The sequence below is a fragment of the Chiloscyllium plagiosum genome, chromosome 6, assembly GCF_004010195.1.
Source record: "Chiloscyllium plagiosum isolate BGI_BamShark_2017 chromosome 6, ASM401019v2, whole genome shotgun sequence".
Taxonomy (NCBI): Eukaryota; Metazoa; Chordata; class Chondrichthyes; order Orectolobiformes; family Hemiscylliidae; genus Chiloscyllium; species Chiloscyllium plagiosum.
This window is the reverse complement of record NC_057715.1, coordinates 120,572,601-120,596,638: the sequence shown is the minus strand read 5'-3', so window position 1 is coordinate 120,596,638 and position 24,038 is coordinate 120,572,601. Positions and strand designations below refer to the sequence as shown.

Below are 24,038 nucleotides of genomic sequence, written 5' to 3'. Positions count from 1 at the left end.
CCTCCCTGGACATGCACGGGAAGAGACTATTTTCTATTCTCTCTTTCTGTGCAAGGAAAAATATTTTGGTAAACTGGGTGGCTGAGGGCCCCCCTGGACGTTCAAATTGGCACAGATTAATTATGGAATGCATTCCCCTTGACTTCCTTACAAATATGGTGCACAGAAAGACCGAATTATTTTATAAAATATGGCTGCCCTTCTTGAATTCTATGAATACAGATATTTCGGCTATCCTAACAAGGGCTTTTATTTAATTGAGATAGCAAACCTGGCTGATCCGGGGCCCCTTGGGAGAGGAATCTCGCACGAATACGGGTTTTGTTAACACATTCCGAGCATGTATCTCACTAACCAATTTCTGTGTTATCCGCAGTTTTTTTTCTCTTTGACTTATTTGAATAATGTAAGTGACTTAAATATACACTCTGGTTAGTTGTAGGTTAGATTAGTAGTTAGTTGAGTTTTGTTTTTTTTTCTTTCTCGGTATTTTTCTTTTGTTAAATTTTGGTTATTATATATTTAGGATTTAATTGTATATCAATGTTTGTACTTGAGAGTTTTGTTTATTTTTGTAAACTTGTAAAAATGTTAAATTTCTAATAAAAATATCTATAAAAAAAAAGAAAATAGGTGACAGGTTTATATAGAGGATCAGGATTGGCGCAGGCTTGGAGGACCGAAGGCCTGCTCCTGTGCTATATTTATTTTGTTATTTATTCTTTGTTTTTCACTGTCCCTGAGAAGTTGACCCAGTATGATTTGCTGTTAGTGTTGATGTTTTATGAATTGAAGTTGTGATGGAAGTGGTTGTGGGTTTGGAAGGTGCTGTCTGAGGATCTTTCATGAATATTTTGAATGCATCTTGTAGATAGTACACACTACTGCTACTGAGCGTCCGTGATGGAGGGAGTGGATGCTTGTGAATGCAGTGCTAAACAAGTGGGCTGCTTTGTCCTGGATGGTGTCAAGCTCTTTGAGTGTTGCTGGAGCTGCACTCATCCAGGCAAGTGGGGAATATTCCATCACACTCCTGACTTGTGTCTTGTTGATGGTGGACAGGCTTTGGGGAATCAGGAGGAGTGTTACTTTCCACAATATTCTGTGCAGCCACTGCACGTATATGGTGAGTCCAGTTGAGCTTCTGATCAATAATAACTCCCAGGATGTTGATCGTGGGGGATTCAATGATGGTAACACCATTGAATAACATGGGGCAGTGGTTAGTTTGTCTCTTAATGAAATTCCATGGTGTTTATGTGGTGTTTACTTTATTGTGACCTGTGCATTTTTGACAAAATGTCCACTTTCCATTTCCTGTTGCTGCTGTGTTGATCCTCTGAATTCACCTACATGGGGTACAAGGCATTGTTTATTGAGATCTATTGAAGGGTAGAATGGACATAATTTCTCTGCACTGCTCATTCCTCTCTTTTTAATGTTTAACCTTTGATATAGCAGATTGATGGCCTAGCTGAGGTGCAGTTTTATTGGGAATTTAATTTACAAGAAAGGTATCTTAAATATTAATATTTGTGTTTTTTCTTGTAGTTTGCAATCTAGCGTTTTTAAGAATGATCCTGGGTCAAGACGATCTAGTAGTTCAACCATGCTGGAAGGAGTAAACCCTGGGAAGTTTGAATTTGAAGTGACTGACTTCTTTCTGTTTGGCTCTCCCTTGGGACTGGTGCTGGCATTGAGGAAGACAGTGATTCCAAGCTTGGATGGTGGGTAGCTCGACCAGTGCAATTCCCTCTGTTTGTTACAATGAAACTGAAACATTGTGTGCCAGTAAATTTTGTTTCTACATCTTGTTTCTGACTGGGAAAGTGCTTTGGTATTGCAGCATTTATTGCTCAGGAAGTTATCTATATCATTGAGTCATACAGTACAGAAACAGGCCCTTCAGCCCAATTCATCAATGCCGACGATTTCCTAAATTGAACTAGATTTTCCCTCATTTGGCCCATATCCCTCTAAACCTTTCTTATCCAAGTATCTATCCAAATGTCTTTTAAGTGATGTAACTCTACCTGCATCTGCCATTTCCTCTGGCATCTCAATCCATAAACATATGTGTGAAAACATCGCCTCTTAGGTCCCTTTTAAATCTTTATCCTTACATCTTAAACCTATGCCCTCTAGTTTTGGACTCCCCTACCCTGTGGCAGAAAACTTGGCTGTTCACCTTATCTATGCCCCTCAAGATTTTATAAACCTCAGCTTCCCACACTCCAGGGGAAAAAGTACCAGCCTAACTAGCCTCTCCTTATAACTCAAACATTCCAAACTCAGTAACATCCTTGTAAGTCTTCTTTGCAACTTTACCAGTTTAATAACATCCTTCCTGTAGCTGAGTCTGGGTGAGATGTTCTCCTATATTCTCATAAATGCAGAACAACAGTCGACCCAGCACCAATCCTTGTGCAACAGCACTGGTCACATACCTTGTGAACACCAACCGTCTACCACTATCCTCTGTTCTCTACCATCAAGCCAATTTTGTATCCAGTTGACTAGCTCTTCCTGGTTCCCATATGATCCATTCTAATGTAGCAGGAAAAGGACTGGAATCCAAGTGGGTCTCCCAACTTGTCCCAACCAACAATGTTCCATTTCACATCACGTAATCTTGTGCAAGACCAAAAGAAAATCTGTGGCCAAACAGGAAAAGAAAATCCCCATAGAGATTCCATTCTGATCCAGAAGATAATTAATTTACAAAGATCATGGTGACTGCTGGTTTAGCCAGTTAACCTCACCCAACTTCTGTTACAAGCTATCTTCTACTGGCTAGATCTTAGCCAGTTCCTCCCTGAAACACTGTACTCAGTGAACACTCTGTTTCAGGGTAGCTGACACTGTGAAAACAAATATTTGAGGAATTTTACCTATCTCTCCGATTTGGATTTTGCATCTTCTTTGTGTCTAATCCTGCTCATCCTGCGTAAAATAAATATCCTAGGCATGCTAATGGATTCACTTTAACTTGCTGTGAGTGAAAAATTGTTACTGATGAATTGCAGCCTGTTTCGCATGTTACTTTATTTATCCTTCCTTCTCCCCTCATCTTGGATATCCTACATTTTTCCGTGAAGTGTGTGGTGTATCCTGGCACCATTTGTTTCAAACCAGGATCTTTCCCACTTTATTTTTATTTGTTGCTGTTGTTCATCTGTTGCAATTTTTTATTAAGAAACTATCCAATAGGTAACTGAAATGGAGTCAAATGAAAGTACAAAATCAATTTGAAGGTTCACTGCCCAGTAGCTGGTGAGAGTAATAACATCCCTTTCCTCAGTAACGTTTTACTTGAATCATGAAAATTAATGTTTACCTTAGAAAACATAGTGTTAAACAAAGTCTGTTAATTGTCACATCTATTCCATTCCTTCTCAGTCTACCAGTTGAGACCAGCGTGTCAACATGTTTACAATCTCTTCCATCCAGCGGATCCTTCATCTTCCCGCTTGGAGCCACTTTTGGAGAAGAAATTCCACCTGCTCCCACCATTTAATGTTCCCCGGTATCAGAGATTCCCACTGGGTGATGGCAGCTCTGTTCTTCTGGGTAGGTGCACTTTCAATCAGCAACAGAGAGCTACTAGTTAACCTAGTTAGATATTCAAAGTTTGTGAGAAGATTTGTAGCTCGGGTGCTCATTGTTGTGGTTCTGGTCGACGAGCTGGGAATTTGTGTTGCAGACGTTTCGTCCCCTGTCTAGGTGACATCCTCAGTGCTCGGGGGCCTCCTGTAAAGCGCTTCTGTGTTGTTTCCTTCGGCATTTATAATGGTTTGTCTCTGCCGCTTCCGGTTGTCAGTTACAGCTGTCCGCTGCAGTGGCCGGTATATTGGGTCCAGGTCAATGTGTTTGTTGATAGAATCTGTGAGTGAGTTCCACGCCTCTAGGAATTCCCTGGCTGTTCTCTGTTTGGCTTGTCCTATAATAGTAGTGTTGTCCCAGTCGAGCTCATGTTGCCTGTCATCTGCATGTGTGGCTACTAAGGATAGCTGGTCGTGTTGTTTTGTGGCTAGTTGGTGTTCATGGATACGGAGAGAATGAAACCTGAAAGCAACACCACCCCCAGATTCTATGGACTACCTAAAGTGCACAAACCAGACATCCCACTCAGACCCATCGTATCGCTACCAGGGACACCATCGCTTAAACTAGCTAAAGAACTCCAACAGAAACTGAAATACCTGATCAGCGGATCCAGACACTCTATATAGTCAACACAGGAATTCTTGGACATCATCAGAAATATACATATAGACAAGGAAGAAACTATGGTCTCATTCGATGTAACAGCACTGTTCACCTCTGTCGACAAAACCCTAGCCAGAGAAACAATAGCCAACCTGCTGGACATACGGAACAGACAACAAGATGGGGAACCTATCAACAAAGACGGCATACTCAAACTACTGGACCTGTGCCTCACAACACACTTCACATTTAACAACCAAATATATGAACAAATCATCGGCACACCCATGGGCTCACCCATCTCTGGACTCATAGCAGAAGCTGTAATGCAAAGATTAGAACAAACAGTCGTACCGCAAATTCAACCCAAACTCTGGGTCAGATATGTCGATGACACCTTTGTAATCATTAAAAGCACAGAAATAGAGAACACACACCGGATCATCAACGCCACACTCACAGGAATCCGATTCACGAGAGAGGAAGAAAAGGACAACCAACTCCCATTCCTAGACATGATGGTACAGAGAACACCGAACGGAGAATTCACCACAAAGGTATACAGGAAAGCCACACACACAGAACAAGTCCTGACTACGAAAGGAACCACCCAACACACACAAAAGAAGTTGCATCAAGACACTGTTCAAAAGGGCCACAACACACTGCAGTACACCAGAACTGCAAAAAGAGGAAGAAGAACACCTCTACAATGTATTCGCCAAAAATGGATACCCGCGCAACTTCATCAACAGATGCCTAAGGGAAAGACAACGGAACGAGGACATGCCACAATCCAAAGGACTAGCCACACTACCATATATCATGAGCATTTCCGAACTGACAGCGAGACTACTACGACCACTAGGACTCATAACAGCACACAAATCAACAGCCACTCTCAGACAACAACTCACCAGAACGAAGGACCCAATACCCAGCATGAGCAAAACCAATGTAGTGTACAAAATCCCATGCAAGGACTGCACAAAACACTACATAGAACAAACAGGAAGACAGCTAACGATCCGTATCCATGAACACCAAATAGCCACGAAACGACATGACCAGCTATCCTTAGTAGCCACACACACAGATGACAAGCAACATGGGTTCGACTGGGACAACACTACTATTATAGGACAAGCCAAACAGAGAACAGCCAGGGAATTCTTAGAGACGTGGCACTCATTCACAGATTCTATCAACAAACACGTTGACCTGGACCCAATATACCGGCCACTGCAGCGGACAACTGTAACTGACAACCGGAAGCGGCAGGGACAGGCCACTATAAATGCCGAAGGAAAGATCACAGGAGCGCTTCACAGGAGGCTCCCAAGCACTGAGGATGTCACCTAGACAGAGGACGAAGTGTCTGCAACACAAATTCCCAGCTCGGCGAACAGAACCACAACAACTAGTTAGATATGCTGGTAGATTGCATTATACATGTTTTCCAGGAACAACTGTATAGGATGTTTTGCTTGTTAATTATCAATAATTAGCCAGCATGATCAGAGCTATACATTAGAACAAGTTACATATTATAACAAGTGCTCTGTTTGGAAAATGTTTGAATCAACTACACATGCTTGAGGGTATAAAGCTTACAGTAGCGTGTGTTGGCCAACAAACAGAATTAGACTTTTTTTCGTGTTTTGGAAATAAGTTAAAGAAGACTGCAAGTTTAGGAAATAGCATTTGTTTCATATGCAGAGGACCCTATTTTCATTGCAGTAATAAACTAATTAGACCATTCCTGCATAATAAATGTGTGAATATTCCTATAGTACAGTAGAAACCAGAAATGGGAACCTGTTAGGTGTAACTGTGAATATAAATTGTATTTGATTCTATGGCATTGTTGTTAAAACAGGGATAGCTAAGAAACTGTGTTCTCTCTCTGTTTTGTGTTTCAACAGGTTTGTATTTTCCCTTAATTTTCAAGAGATAAATTTGATCCTTATATTGTAAAACATGTAAAGTCACTTAGATTAAACATCAACTTATTAACTATTTCAGTAGCATGAGAAATCAGAAAATATGAACAAAGTTGTCAGCATTAACCTTCTCAGTTGCTCTAAGTGGTTGACTGTGATGTTTGCTGTACGGTTTGTAGCTAGATGTCTGTCCTTTTGTTTTTCTCCCGTCTGCTCTAGTTGAGACAATCCAGAACAACCCCACCCTCATCCTGGAAACTCCATTTGTGACTCTCCAACGACAGGAGAGTGTAATGGAAACTAGTATTCCTGTTCCTGTCCTTAACTGGCAAGATGGTTCCAGTAGGAATCCAACTGTTGCAGAGTGTGTGTAGTCTCTCCTTCTGTATTGTTGTGATTTGTGCTATGTGCCTGCTTCTTTGTTTAGAAGTGATATGTTTTGTGATTAGAACGGACTTGAAACATTTTCACTGTTGTGGGTGGGAATGGGACAGTGTACAGGGATATTATGAAATGATGAGTAGACTAATGATCACAATTGGCAGGGAAAATTGTGCACCTACCCAGGCCACATTGCATCTTCAAAAACAATAACACAAGTTTATTTGGCATCATTTGATTTGTAAAATGTCCCAAGTCACATCCTACAAATACTTAAACCCACTAATACACACAGGCAAGCACTATTATGTAGGAATTCAGTTTGAATCTCCATCTCAAAATGGAACAACTATGAAGCAATATTTGATAATTAATAATATTACTGGATTAAGTACAGAGCTGTTGAAATTCTTTCAAGTTCAGCATGATGAAATGTTTGATTTTAATCTGCATTTATCAAAGCTTTGAATTAAAAATGTAATCAGTTCATTTACACTTTTAAATGGGCAGAATATTTGAAATGTTAGTGCGTGTAGAATATGTAACTACAAAATCAGAACTGACTTACATTTGTGCTTCCTGCACCCATTATCCCCTACCCCCCCAATCTCACCTCAGCTGAAGACTTGGCTGTAACTTCCTGGGTGCAATGTCTCATGAGATTGATTAATGTACTGTATATAAAAAAAAACAAACTGGTGAATGGCTTCATTCACAGAGTCTTCCCTGGCAAGTGCATAGATGGTGAGTGACACCCTCCAGCATGACTGCAAAACCCCAGAGAAAAGGAATCCACTGCTTTTGCATAGCTTCTATATTAAATACTGTAGAATCATCTTCCCATTAATATCAAAAACCAAAACATACCGAGCAGGTTTTTGATCTTACCTAGCCATAGTTTATAATTGTGTTTTTGCATGGAGTTAATTTATGTTTGAAGATCATATTGATGAATAACAGTCTATTCCACTCCTGCTTTCTCAAGAGACAGTTTGGATTTTACTTTGCATTTCATGCTTTTGTTTCTGCTTTGGCATGACTGCTGCTGAGAAGTTAGTACTGAAATAATTCATACTGTTTAAATTCAACTCATTAATTAAATGCATATTTAATAATCATCTTTAATTTGTTTTCCTAGAACAGATAAACCATGATATAAGCAATTAATCTAATTGTCCTACACATTGAAAGTATCATTGAGAACATTATACCTGTCAACCAGTGCATTGTGGTGCCAGACAATATCAGAATATGTGGAACTCTGCAGTATCTCTGATGCAACAATGAATACAAGAAGTGTTAACAATTTTATTGCTGCTTTGTCTTTATCAATGACCTCTCCCTTAATACTACTCCACTAGTTTCCTGATAGATCCACTTCATTTTAGAAATAGGCACTAGTCAGGTCATGGCTTTCTCCACAGCTGCTGGCCAGTTGTGCTCCTTGATGATGTAAAGGAAGCTTGAGTTAATTGAGAAGGCAATGCCTTTTAGTACAACCTCTCCCTAATACAAAGTTTCGTAGTCAAATAAAGAACCTGCCGGATCTGAGATTTAAACCCTTGACATCTGACTGTTAAACTGACATAATGACGGTTCGTCTGGCAACTGAGAGCTTCATTCTTCACCATTTCTATTGATCAACTTAATTTCCTCTTGGGAAAATCAGAAAGAGATATCTGATTCATAATTAAGCAAGTATTTTATTTATTTTATTTAATCCAGTATACTACAATGACAAGAGTGTTCTGGTGATGGATCTGGCATGTGGAGTCAGGTGTAGTGACCCAGTTGAGTAATTTATAATTTCCCAAGGCTAAGCTTTGACATCCCCTCACTATCTGCAGTATCTTCCATGTTTACAAACTGACCCAATTTCAACTCTGGTCTTGTTTGTTTTCCCCTTCTGTCTCTTTGCTTATTTGAGGTTTCTTTTTGGCATCAAAATTCAGTTGATGTGTTTATTTCCCCATGAAGTCAACTCCAAATGAATCTTAGATATGATCATTGATGCTTTTTGCTACTGTGTGAGTTTATCTGTATTGCTGATGGATCTAATTTAGATTTCTTTGTTTTGGCTCAATAGCAGACGTTATTCAGTCTCATGCTGGTATCCTCATGGAAAGTTCATCACCTTCCTCCCCCTTAACAGCCCCAATTTTCCGGGGATTCCGGAGGGCCAGTGAGGTCAGCATTGCCAGTCAGGTGTCGGGAATGGCAGACAGTTACACAGCTTCCAACATTGCAAACAGTAAGTACCACTATACGTGAAAACAAAAATATCCTGTGTGTTATTAGTAAACACAAATAGAATTCCACTGAATTTGAAGAATAGCCTGATCCTAGTGTGGCACCAGGACCCTGCAATCTGTACAGTTGCATGGGGGTGCCAAGCTGATCCAGTGCAGTCACATATTGATTAAAATCTAATCCCTGATCATTCTGTCAACTGTTTTATTCTAAACATGTCTTTTCCAGGCCTCTCAGATACAGACATAAGTGTTGATTGAGTAAAAAGTGTTCATTGTTTTTGTCCCGCAAAATGAACCAATGTAGTGTGTCCTCACAAGCCAAATTCAGCTTCTGCTCCTTCCATGCAACGAACTTACAATGTATAGAGTAAGTTGGAGCTGTTAGTGATGGGAGAAAATCAACATAAACAATAATATTGCTTTTGCGTTTCAGGGTAATATACCAGAAATAGGAACTGTGCAAATATTTACTTATATCAAAGTCATACCTATCGGTATTTTACAAACATTGCCAAAGATTTGCTTGATGTGAGTTACATAGTGATCTGGACTATATTTCTTGATTATGAACAATATTCTACGCCATACAGACAATACAGAGTGTATTCAGGAGTTTGAGCTAGGAATGGTGCTCGGTATATTTCCTTATTAACATTTTCTTTCATTCTTTTTGGGATGCAGGTGTCACTGACTGGGGCCAGCATTTATTGCCTGTGCCTCGTTGCCCCTTGAGAAGATGGTGGTGAACTGCCTTCTTAAACCACTACAGTTCAAATGCTGTAGGTAGACCCGGAATCCTGTTGGGGAGGGTATTCTAGGATTTTGACCCAGTGACACTCACTGCTGTATAAGAATCTTTGGCATCTTGTAGATAGTGCACAGTACTGTGCACTGAGTGCCCGTGTGGAACTGGTGCCAATCAAGCAGGGTGCTTTGTCCTGGATGGTGTTAAGCTGCTTCTGTGTTGTTGGAGCTGCCCCATCCAGGCAAGTTGGGAGTATTCCAAGACTTGTGCCTTGTAGATGATGGACAGGTTTGGAGCATCTGGAGATGAGTTAGTCACCACAAGTTGATTAGCCTCTGACTTGCTCTTGTAATCACAGTGTCTATGTGGCTAACCAGTTCAGTTTCTGGTCAATGGTAAGCCCCCAGAATGTTGATAGTGAGGAATTTGGTGATAGTAATGCTATTGAATGTCATGGATGATGGTTAGATTGTCCTTGATTGGAGATGGTGATTGCCTGGCATTTATGTGATGTAAATGTTACTTGCCGCTTATCAGCCCAAACCTGGATATTGTTCGGGTTTTGTTGCATTTGAACATGAACTGCTTCAGTATATGAGAAGTCTCAAATGGTGCTGAACATTGTACAATCATCAGCAAATATTCTAACTTTCAACCTTATGATGGAGGGAAGATCATTTCTGAAGCAGCAGAAAAATTTTGGCCCAAAGACATGGTCCACAGGAACTCCTGCAGAGTTGTCCTGGAGCTGAGATGACTGACCTCCAAAAACCACAACAATCTTCCTGTGTGCCAGGTATGACTCCAACCAGTGGAGCGCTCTCCTCCAATACCCATTGACTCTTGTTTTGCTAGTGGTTCTTGATAAAATCCCACATAAGAGACTGTCAACTGAGGTCGAAGACAATGGAATTGAGGGACGATTACTGACGCGGGAAATTAATTGAATGACAGGCAACGAAAGTAGGGATAATGGCTGGATACTCAAATTGGCAGGATGTGACCAGTGGTGTCCCACTAGAATCTGTGATAAGGCCTCACTTATTCACAATATTTATTAATAACTTAGTTAATAGCATAGGAGGTCATATATCCAAATTGGTTGGTGACACAAAGTTGGCTGGTATTGTAACAGTGTAGATGATTGTACAAAATTACAAAGAGATATTGATAGACTGGGTGAATGTGCAAAATTGTGGTAGATGGAGTTCAATGTAAGCAGGTATGAGGGTTATCCATTTTAGACTGAAAAGACTAGATAAGAGTACTTTGTAGATGGTATCAAGTTAAATATAGCAGATGTGTCCAAAGAGTCTTATTTGAGGGTTCAAGTGCAGAGACCTTAAAAACGTCATGAACAGGTGCAGAAAATAGTCAAGAAAGCTAATGGGATGCTGGCCATTATATCCAGAGGACTGGGGTATAAAGGTGCAGAATTATGCTGCAGTTAAACAAAACCCTGGTCAGACACCCCCTCTACCCCGGATTATTGTGTGAGTAGATTCTGGGCACCACACCTTAGGAAGGATAGATTCAAACATAAGTTTACAAAAACAATCCTTGGATTTCAAGAGTTAAGTTTTGAGAAGCGATTATACCAGGGGTGGCACGGTGGGTCAGTGGTTAGCACTGCTGCTTCACAGTGCCAGGGACCTGGGTTCGAATCCCGCCTCAGGTGACTGTCTGTGTGGAGTTTGCACATTCTCCCCGTGTCTGCGTGGGTTTCCTCCCACAATCCAAGTTGTGCAAGTTTGGTGAATTGGCCATGCTAAATTGCCCATAGTGTTAGGTGCATTAGTCAGAAGGAAATGGGTCTGGGTGGATTACTCTTCAGAGGGTTAGTGTGGACCTGCTGGGCCGAATGGCCTGTTTCCACGCTGTGGATAATTTAATCTAATCTAAATGGCAGTGGATGCTGGTTCAGTTATTAATTTTAAATCTGAGAAAGATACATTTTTGTTAAGCCAATGCAATAATGGATATGGGCTTAAGGCAGCTGTAGGGAGTTAGGCCACAGTCTAGCCGTGATCTCATTGAGTGGTGGAACAGGCTCAAGGAGTTGAATGCTTTACTATGTTCCTACGTAGTTCCTCATTCTGTCGAATGAGGTTTTGATGTCAAGGGCTGTGAGAGTGACAACCCTTGACATCAAGGCCTCATTTGACAGAATTCCCCTCTTTTGTCCATGTTTGAACTGAGGCTGTAATGAAGTCAGGAGCGGAGTGGTCCTGGCAGAACCCAAACTGGGCGTCACTGAGCAGGTTTTTCTGAACAGGTGCTACAGATGACCCCTCCCATCACTTTACTGATGACCGAGAGAAGACTGATGGGGCAGTAATTGGCCTGGTTGGATTTGGTCTACTTTTTGTGTACAGAACATAGCTGAGCAAACATCCACATTTTTGTAGAGATGCCAGTGTTGTAACTGTGCTGAAACAGTTTGATCAGGCGTGTGGAAAGTTCTAGAGCACATGTGCGAGGTGGTTTCATTTTTTCTTGAGACTTTGTAGCAATTGTTACAACTGAGGCAACCACATTGCTGTGGATCTGGAGTTTTCTTCCTTAAAGAGTATTAGTGAACCAGATGGGGGTTTTCCTGACAATCGAAATTCTCAATTCCAGATGTTATTGAATTCAAATTCCACCATATGCCATAGCGGGATTCAAACAGGGTCCCCAAAACATTGCCTGGGTCTCTGGATTAATCTAGTAGATTTACCACCACCTCCCCTTCTCACCTATCCTTCACTTAAATATCCATTCACACATTAATGCATTCAGTTAATTGAAATGTATTCAGGATTAGATTACATTACATTACATTACAGTGTGGATCAGGCCCTTCGGCCCAACAAGTCCACACCGACCCGCCGAAGCGCAACCCACCCATACCCCTACATTTACCCCTTACCTAACACTACGGGCAATTTAGTATGGCCAATTCACCTAACCTGCACATCTTTGGACTGTGGGAGGAAACCGGAGCACCCGGAGGAAACCCACACAGACACGGGGAGAACGTGCAAACTCCACACAGTCAGTCGCCTGAGGCGGGAATTGAACCCGGGTCTCTGGCGCTGTGAGGCAGCAGTGCTAACCACTGTGCCACCGTGCTGCACAATAATCTAGTTAAAACACATTAATTCTTCTAAATAGTATTACACTGTCTTTGGGGAAGAAAGAATCAGGTTCTATCACAGGTGCGATTCACATTGGTGTAGCTCATTGTCAGATCATTTGTTATATTACTGAAGGTGACAAAGCCAGATTGTGATGTGTGGAGTGAAATGCTGTCACAGTGAACTTCAGAAATGTAACTATGCTGCTGCTCCCAGAACAATTTGGACTGGTTTGTTCTCGCCACCAAGGTTGAATGGCCTGCTGTGAATTCCCAGCACTGTCTGCTTTTGTTTTCTTGCAGCCCTGTGGTCACAGGCAGATTTTGAATTGATACTAAACTCTACCTCACAACAAAAGAGAGAAGATCAGAGGAAGAATTGTGCACCCCACACCCCCCATAGCCTCTCAGAGGAGCTGAATTAATAAAAACTTGAGCTCTGCCAGCAATTTCAGTTAGTAGAACACCATGTGGATAGAATGGGAGAACTGCAGGAATTATAGGCAAAGTTTAAGAAATAGAAAACTACTTGGATTATTTACATTTCTGTACCTTTCCATATGCCTGAATAAATCTTTCCAGTGAGGTATTTATTTGGACAGTTTTGACCCATAGAACCCAGTTCTGAGGAAGGGTCACCAGACCCGAAACAATAACTCTGATTTCTCTTCACAGGTGCTGCCAGACCTGCTGAGCTTTTCCAGCAACTTCTATTTTTATATTTGACCCATACTTTCTGTTCCTAGGGACAGCACAGTGGCTCGGTGGTTAGCACTGCTGCTTGCACGGCGCTAGGGACCCAGGTTCAATTCCACCCTCGGGCAGCTTTCTGTGTGAAGTTTGTATGTTCTCCCCACGTTTGCGTATGTTTCCTCCAGGTGCTTCAGTTTCTTCCCAAAGTCCAAAGATGTGCAAGTTAGGGTTGATTGGCCGTGGTAAATTGCTCAGTATTCAGTGATGTGTAGGTTTTTGGGTGGATTAGTCGTGGGAAAAGCAGGGTTACCAACATAGGATAGGGGGGTAGGTCTGGATAGGATGCACTTTGGAGGGTCAGTGTGGACTCAATGTGCTGAATGGCCTGCTTCCACACTATAGGGATCCTATGACTTCCTTGTGTTGCTTTACAGTTGGTGTGGCAATGCCTAAAATGGTTTCAGCCTCACTGTATCTATTTCTTTGTGATCTCCACAATTAGTGGAACACAAACAATATCCCACATTACTACGGGAAAGAATGTTATACCGGCTGTTTTGTATGTGATGTATCTACAGTAGAGGCATTAGTGGTTCTCGAAGACCCTGGGTGCAATAATTGCAAAGCAATTTGTAAAATTATGCTGGAATCCTGTTGTATTCATCAGACCAGTTGACTGTTCATTTTGTAATTTTCAGTTACTCATCTAAAAACTGGTTTGTAGATGGTCACTGATTTTGGAAAGAAGCATCAATAGAAACTTCAATATTAATCTGATTCAATGACCTGACAACATATATAGCACAGTTCATAGCCTCAAGAGTCCAACGATCAAATGCTTAACTCCACCATGAAGTCTTTAGGTTGGGGAAAAGGTCTGCTGCTAGCCAGAGATGAGTTCAGCTTGTTCATTCTAAGCCAGGGCATTAACTGATAGCACTGTGGGGAGACAAGGCAAATGAATGCTGAAATAACTTCTTCTCCCAACAGAGACAACCCATTCTGTCATAAGCCAAACATTAAATGTTAGAAATAGAAAGCAATGTCTTTGCTGTTGGTTTGTGTGTTGTGTAATTTGAATTTTGTTTTACTTTCATTTCTCAGAGCAAAATTATCACCCAAATAATTGCAAAAAGTTGGCTTTCTTGTTCAAACTTGTCCCACACAACAAAGCCCTTGCAAAATACACTTTCTCTCAGGGCTATAATCAGTCCAAACAGAATCAGAACAAGCAAAAGCTGAAACAGAATTGTGTGAATTCTGCTGCAAAACAGAGTCCAACACAACAGAGAGTCTCAGAGGTGGACATCCAGACAGGTATTGGGATAGTAGAACCAAATCTAGTTTTAATGTAGCTTTTAGCTGCTCTTAACCCTTTCTCCAAATAAATTTCCTTTTTGACTCCTAGAAAAGAATTGCTAGGTTACTGAACAGATAAAAGTCTGTCTTTAACTATAAGTATAGGCATATAAGATACAATTTGAATTTTTATTCTGTTATTAATTGACTATTTACATAGGTGATGGATTTCAAGCAGAAGTCATGCTTCAGAGGAAGAGATCACAAACTTCTAAACATTTGACAGGTTTCTTCTAAGTGGAACTTTGACAGCTTCTTGCAAGGGTAGATTTTCCAGTTGGTACTGATCTTGTACAAATTCTTACAGTGCTACAGTTTAATTCCTTTTTGCCCTTTTAAGATTAGAGAGAACTCTGGTAACAGTACTTAAAGTAATTGCGCAAGAACATAACCAGCTGAAAAATGTACCACCCTATCACTATCACTTGTGGGAAACTACAGCTTGGGTATCATTGTTTCAGCACCAGTTTCTAGCTCACGGTTTACTTAACAAAATACATTGCATCCACGTTTTACTTTTGAATGAAATTTGTTACTGTACAGTAATGGGATTATTCAGTATTTTACACTCTACTCTTCTCCTTGATAGTGCATTCATATTTAAACTAATTGCTAAAGTCTTTGTAGTGACTTTGTTAATGGAAAACATTTCTTGTTGTTTAGTTGCAGCAAGGTGGTGGGGAACGAAGAGGATTGACTATGCTCTCTACTGCCCAGATGCTCTAACAGCTTTTCCAACTGTAGCCTTACCTCATCTATTTCATGCAAGTTACTGGGAGTCAACAGATGTTGTTTCATTCCTACTGCGACAGGCAAGTCAGAAAAAAAAAACCTACATTTGTATCCCACCTTTCACACCTCATGCTTTATACTCACTGAAGCACTTCCGGAGTGTAATCATCAATAGGAAACTTTGAAGTCAGTTTGTGCATAGCAAGATCCCAAAGTCAGCACTGTCACAAATTACTAGATCAATTATTTACGTGTTCCAGGAGGCATAAATGGTGCCAGGACGCCTGAAGAATTCCCATCTTTCTCATTGAATATTGCTATATATCTATAATGTCCACCAAAGAGGCAGAATATGCCTCCATATTCCCACACCATACAAGCGATGGTCCTTCTGTTAGCTTAGCAATCTCTTGGTGCTGCACTGAGTGTGTCAGCATGCATTATATTCTCATATCTCTGGAGTGAGACTTGACCCATGACCCACTTCTTAATGAGGATTGGTATTGATACACTGAGTCAAGGTTGTTGCCTTACGTAAATTAAAGCATGTTTCCAATTATCAGTCTGAAAGTTTCCTTTGTTACTATTTTATTTTAACATGGACAGATCTGCAATTTAACGTTCAAACACGATTTAAAATGTAATTGAAATTCTCAGTGTAGAATAACGGTGGAAAATCGATGATGGAATAATAGAGAATGACAAAAGACAAACACTGCGGATGATGGAAATCAGAAATAAAAACAGAAAATGCTGGAAAATCTCAGCAGGTCAGGTATCATCTGTTTAGAGAGCAATAGTTAACACTCAGTTGATGCAGAAAGAAAGCTTGTATTTTTGTATTGTGTCTATCAAACCTTGGAAGGTCCTAAAGTTTACATTGAGATATTTTTGAATTTAGTGACTGTTATAATGCAAAGTAATGTCTTACATCTATTCACATGCACATTAGGTAATGAGACACGAAAATGCAAGTGTTCTGGACCTGGACGGGAAAGAGGTTTCTGTATTTAGTCCTTCAAAACCACGTGAAAAGTGGCTTCGCAAGAGGACGCAAGTTAAGATACGGGTATAAACATACCTTTATTAAGGTGTCTGTTGTGTGCAACCAGCTTGAATTTTTTTTTGTTGCAATTAAAGTGAAATAAATTTCCTTTTGGATATTGTTTCACACAGAATGTTACAGCAAATCATCGAGTGAGTGATGCTATTGTTACTGAAGATGGTCCTCAGACACTGACTGGGAGATTTATGTACGGGCCCCTGGACATGGTCACACTGACTGGTGAAAAGGTAGGTAATTCTTTGCTGAGGTTTATGAGGTACGTCACACACTGTATATTGGACTCCTCACTGTGGGAAAACCCACTATGGCACCAGGTTGAGGGTTTTTGAAAGAACCACCCAGGAAGAGGGGCAGGTGCAGAATCCATAAAAGCTCGTAATAAGGAAGTAGATAAAAAGTAGAAAAGTAACAATTTTAAACAGTGCAAGGGAATGGGAATAAGTGTGAACCCTTTCAGGGAGATAGAAAACAGCAATAGGCTATTTGGTTCCATTACAAAATTAGATAATGCCTACCAGAAAGCAGTGATGGCAGATTCAAGAACAGTAACTAATCAAGTGACATACAATAGTTGTGTGTGGAAAGTCATCATTCATAACAAAAGGGACAGTAGAAACACAGATACAATATTGGCTGAGCTATAGGAAGTTGAACAGTTCATCAACTTCAATAACATGTTCCACCCCGAACCTAAGTTCACCTGGACCATCTCAGACACCTCCTCCCCCTTCCTGGACCTCTCCATCTCCATCAACGGTGACTGACTCAATACTGACATCTTCTACAAACCCACAGACTCCCAAAGCTACCTGGACTACACCTCCTTCCACCCTGCCTCCTGTAAAAATGCTGACCCTTATTCCCAACTCCTCCACCTCCGCTGCATCTGCTTCACGAGGACCAGTTCCACCACACAACACACCAGATGGCTTCCTTCTTTAAAGACCACAATTTCCCCTCCCATGTGGTTGATACCCTCCAGTGCATCTCATCCACTTCCCACACCTCCACCCTCGAACCCCAACCCTCCAACTGCAACAAGGACAGAACGCCCCTGGCCTTCACCTTCCACTCATCAACCTCCGTATACATCGCATCATCTGCCGACATTTCCGCCGCCTACAAATTGAACTCCCACCAGGGATATATTTCCCTCCCCACCTCAACTGCTTTCCGCATAGACCGTTCCCTCCACGAATCCCTCGTCAGGTCCACGTCCCCCACCAACCCACCATCACCTCCCGGCACCTTCCCCTGCCACTGCAGGAATTGCAAAACCTGCACCCACACCTCCCCCCTCACCTCCGTCCTCCGTCCAAGGCCCCAAGGGAGCCTTCCACATCCATCAATGTCATTTACTGTATCTGTCGCTCCCGATGCGGTCTTCTCTACATTGGGGAGACAGGACGCCTGCTTACAGAGCACTTCAGAGAACATCTCCGGGACACCCACACCAACCACCCCCACTGCCCCGTGGCCAAACACTTCAACTCCCCCTCCCACTCCGCCAAGGACATGCAGGACCTGGGCCTCCTCCATTGCCACTCCCTAACCACCTGATGCTTGGAGGAAGAACGCCTCATCTTCCACCTCGGGACCCTCCAACCCCACGACATCAATGTGGATTTCACCAGTTTCCTCATTCACCCCCCCCCCATTCCTGATGAAGGGCTTTTGCCTGAAACATCGATTCTCCTGCTCCTCGGATGCTGCCTGATCTGTTCCTGCTTATAAGAGGATCAAGAATGACAGGGCACAGGTTTAAAGGGTTTTCCCAAAGAAACAAATATGAAGTGAAGAAAAGCATAACCTTTTCTTTCACAGCAAATAGTTAAGGTCTGGAATGCACTGCCTGGAAGTGTGGTAGAGGCAGATTCAATTGAAGTACTCAAGGGAATTAAATGGTTATTTAAGTAGAAAAATGTGCGGAGTTACAGGGAGAAGGCAGGAGATTGGCATTACGTTGAAATGATCAGAAGTTGGTACAGATCCAATGGTCCTTTACAGTCCTGCCGTCATGGTGACTCTGTGGTTAGCACTGCTGCATCATAGCACAAGGGACCCAGGTTCAATTCCACCCTCGGGCAATTAGCTGTGTGGAGTTTGAATGTTCTCCCCGCGTTTGTATGAGTTGCCTCCAGGTGCTCCAGTGTCCTGCCACAGCCCAAAGATGTACAGGTTATGTAGATTGGCCATGTGAAATTGTCCAGTCGTGTCCAGGGATGTGCAGGCTTGGTTGGTTGACCATGGGGAATTCAGGATTACAGGGGTAGTTTGTGGGGTGGATCTGGGTGCGATGCTCTTCGGTATGGCCTCTTTCAGCACTATGATTCTGTGACACAAGAATGAAGCCCTGTAGTGAGTTCGAGTGGGATCTTGTATTGTTAACATTGATAGCACTGTTACTTGATTTAAAATGTCAAGCATTTTTATAGTGTGGCTATGTATTCTACGGTCTCTGTCAGTACTCCCCTTGTTGGTATGGTTGAGCTATTCAGCAGCAGTGAGTGTTACTAACTCTGTGTTGAGAGTTTCCAGAAATTTCATCCTTAAGCTGCTTGAGATGGCAATGAGATTGCTAGCATGACACTCTCCTCCCTGAGCATTTGTTTGACTGGTTGTAAAATCTGGAAATAGAAAGCTTTTCTTGGGTAGCTGTACTATCTCTCCCAGATCAAAATAATCACATGTTCTCTGAGAAGTGTGTAAATGAGAGCCAACCCTGGGGGCCTCAGTCTGAGGATGAAGTGTCTGACTAATCTGTACTTGCGTTTCTCACATTACAAGTCAATAATAAGTGACTATAAATAAGCACAATGCCACTGGTTTGATGTTTGAATACCTATTTAATGTACAGTAGTCCTTCTGCACAAAGTCTTTAGATTTCAAACTCTGTCAGTGTAGCCTATCACATGGTAGTGGTTCTTTGCCATGGTGCCTGCTTAATAAAGGAAAGCATCAGGAAGCCAAAGTTTCTAATGTAGATGTTCACTGTGGTTCCACAGCCTTGAAGAATGTGTTCACATGCCACCATGATCAGTACAGTTTACACCAAATCCATTAACAACCAGAAGCTGCACAGGGATGGAGTGATGGTGTTGACTCAGTTATATAAGAATAAGACAGCATAAGAAGTGTGGTATAGCTTTCAATTCTACTTTCAGCATAATAGTATTAAATAGGAAAGTAATGTCAGGATTGAGCGGCATTGGGATACACTCTGGAGGGGGTTTACCTTAGACTGAGATTTGAATGCACATAGACAAAGTTAAAACCGGCGCCATAGAGTCAGGTCAAATTCCCAGTTTATACCACATTGGGTAATTGGGAGAGAGATTAAACTGAGCATCCCAGGAAGTACAAAAGGGCAAGGACAATGTTCACACATGGCAAACATTCAGGCAAGATGAAGTGGAAGGTTTTACACACTGAATGCATGTTGTACATTCTGGAGCAGAAGGTGAAAGAAATTGGGAAATGATTGACATCTGTTGCACAAAGCTAATCAATAAACCAAACTGAATATTGGGCTGAATTGCTGGAGGAGTAGAGTACAAATATGAAAACACTGTTCTAAAGCTGTATGGAGCTCTAAGCAGGCCAGAACTTGAAAAGTCTGTTCTGGTACTGGAGACGCAATTCATAAAGCCTGGACAGTGAAGACCCAATAGACTGTTCTAAGAGTTCAGGAACTGGGGTGTAAGTGACACAGACTCTTCATGCTTGAAAGGACTACGGATGAGGGGAATGAATAAAAATATAAATGAATCTAAGTGACTACAAATTCTGTGCAGTGCTTTGGGGGTACAGACTAGTAAAAAATGTGTTAACACTAGAAATGGAGACAAAACATTTCAATATAATCAGGTGACAGATAGTTTGCTTTGAGATAATATGTGCTTTAGCAGAGTATAATAAAGGAATCGTTTATCTGTCACTGTCTGCCCTTGGGGTGGAGAGTTCATTGCTCCTCTAACCATCCTCTGTCTTCTGCTTTGCAAATTCTGTCAACATAACTCAGGGTCAAATCCAAGACCAAACCTGCTTTTCATCAGGCAATTTATTTTCAAATATCCAAAGAGTTGGAAGCTCATTTGGCAAACGTTGGCTAATTTAGTCTTTACTGTGGATTATATTGTATGGACTATATGACCCAATCAATTTCTCACCAGCCTTCCACTAAAACTGAAAACAAAAGAGTGATTTCTTTAGGTTCTAAAATTTTGATAGGTGGAATGTTCCAGATCAGCATTTTCTGTATCTTGTCACTTCTAACCTGCATCCAAACTTCTGTTTCAATGAAAGTAAGGTTGACCTATTCAAACTTCAGTTAGCAACAAGATCAAACCTCCCAACTTCCACCTGAGGAGGCTAGCGCTCCTACATAGTCCCAATAGACTACTTATAGCCCAAAGTTTAGAATGATTAGATAATGTCCACTAGTTTGACACACTAGTTTTACTGTCGTAGCTCACGCTATATAAGGTAAAGCATGGAGTGGTTTTAAAGTTGTGTGAATAATCCATGCTATTTGATAAATTGCAACACTGTTTTTATTGTTTCTAAATTCTTTCCCAGAATGTAAGCATCACCAGCAAGAACGGCATTTGTTTCTCATTCCTTGACCAGGTGATGGGTCACATTCTTAACTGACTGCACTCCATGTGGATTTTTCACTTGTTTTTCAATATGACTGAATAGCTTGCTTTTCAGAGGAGATAAAGAGTCAAATAGGTCTGGATTCGCATAACAACAAAAACTCTTAAAAACAGCAAGATTTCTTAAGTAGGAGTGAATCAGTTGTAGTTTTACAACAATCAAGATACTTGCTTCATATTTTGTTAAATTCACTGAATTTAAATTCTCCAGGTGCTATGCTGGAATTTGAACTCACATCTCTCAATTATTTGGCTCAGCATCTGGATTATTAAATCTAACAATAGAACCACAATTTGACCATTCCTGAGTCGTATACGTGAACTGCTTCTTCATTCTGGAGCATTCTTCACCAAAAATGGCATCAAAATGATCAGAGGATCAATTTTAGGATCAGCTATTTTGGGGCATGAAATGTAGTGGTGTTGCTAGATATATGTCACTAATGTTGACCATGAAACTACTGATTTGGAGGTGCCGGTGTCAGACTGGGGTGTACAAAGTTAAAAATCACACAACACCAGCTTATAGTCCAACAGGTTTAATTAGAAGCACACTAGCTTTCTGAGTGTTGCTCCTTCATCAGGTGGTACCCTAACCCTAACCCTAACCCTAACCCACTACCACCTGATGAAGGAGCGACGCTCCGAAAGCTAGTGTGCTTCCAATTAAACCTGTTGGATTATAACCTGGTGTTGTGTGATTTTTAACTATGAAACTACTGGAATGTCCTACAATCCCAACTGGTTCACCACTGTCTTTATTCAGTCTAGCCTATATGTGACTTTAGATTCACAACAATCAGGATGATTCTTATATATTCTTATTCTATGTATATTAATACTGAGGGGCCTGTTTTGTACAGACAGAAAGAACATGAACACAAACTGCACTTGCTTCAACTAAACAAAGTAGGTCACACTATTCGCTGGTTAATTTCTCAGGCTATGCCCTGACCAATCAGAATTGACTTGCCTGGTTTAAAATTTAAACAAAGCCTGACTATTAACTGTCAATCAGCATTAATGGGTGCACTTTTCATGGCAACTCCTCCACCTGATTGGTTGGCAATTAGCACTCTCCTCTTATGCAGTATAAATGTTGATTTTCCCTTGTATTTATATCATTATGAAATGTCCTGATTAATGCAAGAGGAAAAGATTTGATAAAGTATTATTTTTCAGCAATAGTCAGATCATTTTGAATGTAACTCATGATATTCTCCACATGGAATGGCCTGTGTTACTCAAATTGGATTTTCTCAACATTATAGAGTCGTATAGTGTACAGATACCTCATTTCCCTGCACTTGGCCCATGTCCTTCGAATCCTTTCCTATCCATGTATTTGTCCAAATGCCTTTTAAATGTTGTTAATGTACACGTCTCAACCACTTCCGCTGGCAGCTCATTCCATATGTGCACCACTCTCTGTGTAAAAAAGGTTGCCCCTCAGGTTCCCTTTTTTCTTCTTCCCCTCTAACCTTAACCTGATGCCCTCTAGTCCTCGATTCCCCAAACCTGAGAAAAAAGGTAATCCTATCCATTTCTCTCATGATCTTATACACTTCTGTAAGATCCCCCTTAGTCTCCTACACTCTAGAGAAAAAAGTCCTAGCTTGTCCAACCTTTTCCTATAACTTAGTCCCTTACTCCAAAATACGGCCTCACCAACATCCTGTAAATTGCAACATAACTTCTATACTCAATGCGCTGACTGATGAAGGCCAGTGTGCCAAAAGCCGCCTTCACTGCCCTGTCTACCTGTGACTCCACTTTCAAAGAACTGTGCATCTGAACTCCAGGCTCCCTCTGTTCCACTACACTCCTTAAGGCCCTATCATTCACCATGAAACTCCTACCTTGATTTGACTTTCCAAAATGCAGCACTCCACACTTATCTGTATTAAACTCCATTTGCCATTTCTTGGCCCACTTCCCCACCTGACCAAGATCCTGCTACAATTTCTGATAACCTTCCTCACTGTTCAAGATACTGCCTTTTTTTGTTTCCTCTGCAAACTTACTAATCATGCCTTTCTCATCCAAGTCATTGATATAGCTAACAAACAGCAATGGGCCCAGCACTGACCCCTGAGGCACTCCACTAGTCACAGGCCTCAGCATCCTCCCACTAATGCCCTCTGCTTTCTACCATCGAGCCAATTGTGGATCCAATTTGCCAGCTCTCCCTGGATTCTATGTGATCTAACCACCTGGAACCTTATCAAAGGCCTTACTGAAATCCATATAGACTACATCTACCACCCTGCCCTCATCCACTTTGCTGGTCACTTCATCAAAGAACTCCAACAAATTTGTGAGGCATGATCTCCCACTCAAAGCTATGGTGACTACTCCTAATCAAACCCTGTCTTTCCAAATGCATATATATATCTTATCTCAGAAACTTCTCAAATAACTTACCTACCACGGATGTTAAGCTTACTGGTCTTTGGTTCCAGGTTTTTCTTTGCAGCCCTTCTTGAATAAGGTCACAACATTCGCTAGCCTCTAGTCTTCCAGGACCTGATTCATGGCGAACAATAATGCAAATTTATCAACCAAGGCCCCTGCAATTCCTTTTATAGCATCTTGCAGGGTTCTTGGATACACCTGGTCAGGACCACATGATTTATCCACCTTCATACATTCTAAGATGTCCAACACTACTTCTACTGTGGTATGAACTGTCCCCAAGATATCCCCACTAACTTCCCAAAGTTCCCTCATGTTCGTGTTTTTCTCCATTGTAAACACAGAGATGAAATATTCATTGAGGACCTTGCCCATCTGCTGCGGTTCCACACAAACATGTCCATTTTGGTCCTTGAGGGGTCTTATTCTCTCTCTGGTTATTCCTTTTCCTTTAATATACTTAAAGA

At 41.4% G+C, this 24,038-nt stretch overlaps 1 protein-coding gene across 11 annotated transcripts in view; it reads left to right on the top strand.

The window, feature by feature from the left end:
* LOC122551006 (membrane-associated phosphatidylinositol transfer protein 2) overlaps positions 1-24,038 on the top strand; it is a 475,269-nt gene that overhangs the window by 434,580 nt on the left and 16,651 nt on the right. For 7 of the 11 annotated variants that reach the window (XM_043692613.1, XM_043692617.1, XM_043692618.1 and 4 more), the window contains 8 exons: positions 1,552-1,727; positions 3,400-3,570; positions 6,372-6,518; positions 8,620-8,784; positions 14,446-14,658; positions 15,364-15,512; positions 16,385-16,501; positions 16,609-16,725. In XM_043692613.1, the coding sequence (XP_043548548.1) occupies positions 1,552-1,727; positions 3,400-3,570; positions 6,372-6,518; positions 8,620-8,784; positions 14,446-14,658; positions 15,364-15,512; positions 16,385-16,501; positions 16,609-16,725 (1,255 nt within the window). The remainder of the gene's footprint in view (positions 1-1,551; positions 1,728-3,399; positions 3,571-6,371; positions 6,519-8,619; positions 8,785-14,445; positions 14,659-15,363; positions 15,513-16,384; positions 16,502-16,608; positions 16,726-24,038) is intronic. The other 4 variants (XM_043692619.1, XM_043692622.1, XM_043692621.1 and 1 more) reach the window with 4 other exon arrangements.